This window comes from Sinohyriopsis cumingii, chromosome 8 (assembly GCF_028554795.1).
Source record: "Sinohyriopsis cumingii isolate HCF-2022 chromosome 8, ASM2855479v2, whole genome shotgun sequence".
Taxonomy (NCBI): domain Eukaryota; kingdom Metazoa; phylum Mollusca; class Bivalvia; order Unionida; family Unionidae; genus Sinohyriopsis; species Sinohyriopsis cumingii.
Genome location: NC_142968.1, coordinates 29692936 through 29696334, shown reverse-complemented (window position 1 = coordinate 29696334; position 3399 = coordinate 29692936). Strand labels below are relative to the sequence as shown.

The 3399-nt window shown below is 33.2% G+C and overlaps 1 protein-coding gene across 1 annotated transcript; it reads right to left on the bottom strand.

The window, feature by feature from the left end:
* Positions 1–1509: 1509 nt before the first annotated feature.
* On the bottom strand, positions 1510–3195 carry LOC149793215 (uncharacterized). The gene is made up of 2 exons (XM_089966324.1): positions 3103–3195; positions 1510–2631 (listed from the first exon to the last, which is right to left on the bottom strand). The coding sequence occupies exons 1-2, from the start codon at positions 3159–3161 to the stop codon at positions 2166–2168; spliced, it is 525 nt and encodes a 174-aa protein (XP_089822450.1). The 5' UTR covers positions 3162–3195; the 3' UTR covers positions 1510–2165.
* Positions 3196–3399: the final 204 nt, after the last annotated feature.

The window sequence follows — 3399 nt, the reverse complement described above, 5'->3', positions numbered from 1 at the left end:
AAATATGTAAGATTTGTTACCTGCTTGGAAAATCTAGAGTAAAATAAATTGTAGTTTATATGAAATAAAATTGAATGCACTTTTACCTTATTGGCTTGAGGAGTGTTTTGACACCTTATAGAGGTGACATATATTGTTCCTATTTAATGAGAGCTATGTCAGTATTTTTAGCAACAACAAAGCATAACTGCCAAGACTGATGCATTTGTTGTATTACGATAGGCTTAACAAGTTATCCTAAATTTAACGGTCTACATGGAGTGACGTGGGAAACCACTGATACAAAAGGGAAGGTCCAATGACAAGGACAGATCTTCTTTGATCATCAAAATGAAACTGCTTTGATATTATTGAGCAATTGGCAATATATTTATACAAAGAAACCAGTATCAAGCATCTGTTTGGATAATTGATTTATAATAAACACAGAAAAAGACGCAGTTAATAATGAAGAAACTTCACGATGTTTAATGATAATCTCCACCAAACTGTTGCTCTTTGAAATAAGATAGTCGTAGCAATTTAAATTGGTACTTTTAATCTCTCAAAAACGTATACGTAAACGTTATGATACTTGTGTGAACCTATGGTGCAGTATGATACCTGTTCGGACCCCGTGCGTTTCCAGGATGTTGATTATATTAACTAGATTCTCTAAGAGTTTAATGGTGAAGGGCGTGATGTAAGCTGTGTGAGTCAGCAACTAACAGTGTATACCACGATAAACTTAGCAAACATCAAACTCTTTTAATTGCAATTCTTTAACATTCTAATTATTTTTTTTAATTTTGGTTTTTGAAAGATATTTCCTATCAGTTTTACAGCCTTGTTTAAGTGTACGAATTCTTCTTGAGATAGTCTGCAACGTAGCTATTTATTGAACAAGGGATTCTCAATATGCAACGTAATAGCTGCTATGTCAACATCAAATGAATAATTCTACCAATGGTTGACGATCTAAGGTTTTGAACGTTTCACAGGAAAGCCTTAATCTGTTATCCAAATTGGCAGATATGATTTAAGTATAAGTTCAATATTTAAAACAAAGGATGTGTTATTTTCTTGACATACGAATGACTCGTGGATTTGATGTTCTCATGAGTTCATTGTGACTTGGCCGAATCGTTATTGTCCAGACACGTATCTAATTTTTGCTTCTATAAATCTATTTTTATGTTCATTAACAGTTTAGACTATCCACAGGGGCTACTTACAAATGAAATTAAGACTATCGATAAATGGTTATAGTGATGGCGGTCCAATAGTCAAACAGTGCAAGACATCGACCATAACAGTTACGATGAGGGAGTAGAGGGATTTTTATTTTTACATACCTACCCCAATGTCATAACTATCAAGATCGCCGTAAGACTGTGAATGCAATTGTTATATTATTAGTGTTTGCGCCCCCTCCTCCCAATCCCTAAATCCATTTGCCTATGGTTCTAAATTCATTTGTAACGAGCCGCAGTAAAGGTGCTGTACAACATAACCTCTATGTTCGTCTGGACAGCTTTTGTTTTCAAATACAATCAAAGATAGAATTAGTTATCTTCTGATTCTGTCAAATCGATTTATTACATTTTCTAAATAAAATAAAAGCCCATGGTTTTTATTTAGTTTGCATGCATTGTGTATGGCTTCCGAATAGTGTATACATTAGTTACTTTTCAAGTGACTATTTATATAAATAAAAAGTAGTACTCCGTATAGATTATACAGAAATAAAAGCAACTGAGTATGATCACATGGTTATGTCCTGACCAATGGAAATCTTCCCTACATTTATCAACTGATGCGATGTTGTTGGGTCATTTTTTTCAGTAAATGATATCTTATTACGAGGCACTATGCTGGTGATATGGATGAATGCGTAATTTGGTCCTGTTGTCTTTCGAAACCTAAAACGCAATCCAAATATACTGATGTGGATATTGAATACTAGATCAAAGATCATTTACTATTAAGCAATGATATTTAAGCTTCAAGTTTTCGAAGTGACTTAGTTATCTGCTGTCTAAACACAAAACACGATTATGCGTGTAAGATTGAAGACTTATATAAATCAATAGATGCAGACACTTTACGAATCCCCATGTTTACAATGTTAATGAGGATATCTTAAAACACTCTGGCGGGACGTGTAAATAAAACAAAACGCCTATTCACAGGTTTTCAGTGAACTGAATGGATGTACTCAATGTTTTGACAGGACCTTTGTGAACTGGATGGATGTACTCACTAAGTTCCATAGGATCACAGCGAACTGGATGCATGGACTTATCAAGTTCCACGATATCAGAGTGAACTGGATGGATGTACTCATCTAGTTCCACAGGCTCATAGTGAACTGGGCTGATGTAACCATCTAGTTCCTCACTCACTTTAACTTCATCTGGTATCATTGATTGTTTCGAATCATTATCTAAAGAAGATATATTTTGTCCTGTTAGCAGTAGTTCTCTGTGCAGTTCAAAATCCGTTTCAATGGCAGTACTCATCCCTCCCCGTTCATTACTTATTATTGTCCAGTACCTTCCAGGTGGGCTTTCCTCCTGTAAATTTTCCTCCACATCGACTTTGTTTGAATCAGTAAATATATTGCTATGTGACAATGTGTCCTCACGTGCTCTAGAAACACAAATTAGACAGTTTTAAACAGAACACACACACACACACACACACACACACACACACACATATATATATATATATATATATATATATATATATATATATATATATATATATATATATATATATATATATATATATATATATCGTACCAATTATGTAACGATATCACAATAAACAAATGCGTTGATTTTAATCGCATTTGTGTTCTCCTACTATTAAAAAGTATTATATTAAATATGAATCATGCACTTTTAAAAATTATGAAATTATTGCATTAATCACACAAGCAATTAATGCACATTATATTTTACATATACTAATTTTAATAATATCAACAATATGATATGCACAATAAATATGTATGCATGTAAATGAGGAACAGTAGTGCTGTGATATATAAGGTTTCTTTTTTTTTTCTTGCGAAAGTTTAATTTTTGTTTTCAATAAGCTGAAAATTATAATTACCTGATCTTTGTATGGTGTAGAAGACAGGTGATGAAGCCAACTGTTATAATGGCTCCCATCCCAAGAACAATATACAACAAATGGCGTTTGGAAGGAAACTCTACGGGAGAAAGAATGTTAGTATTTCTTTTCTCTCTTTTCAACCAAACTTTAAACGTTTTGAAATATATTGTTAAAACTTTTAATGCCCATGTGGTCTGCATACTAACCACAGGTTTTGACCAGTAATCATCGCAACATCACGACATGCATCTTCCATACACGTGTTAAGTATTGCATCAATCAACGTAAAACATG

Excerpts from the sequence above, each read along its gene's own strand:
- LOC149793215 (XM_089966324.1), bottom strand. The coding sequence starts at position 3,161 with ATGGGAGCCATTATAACAGTTGGCTTCATCACCTGTCTTCTACACCAT. Across the intron at positions 2,632-3,102 it reads CTACACCATACAAAGATCAG|AGCACGTGAGGACACATTGT; the intron begins GTAATTATAATT and ends TTGTGTTTCTAG.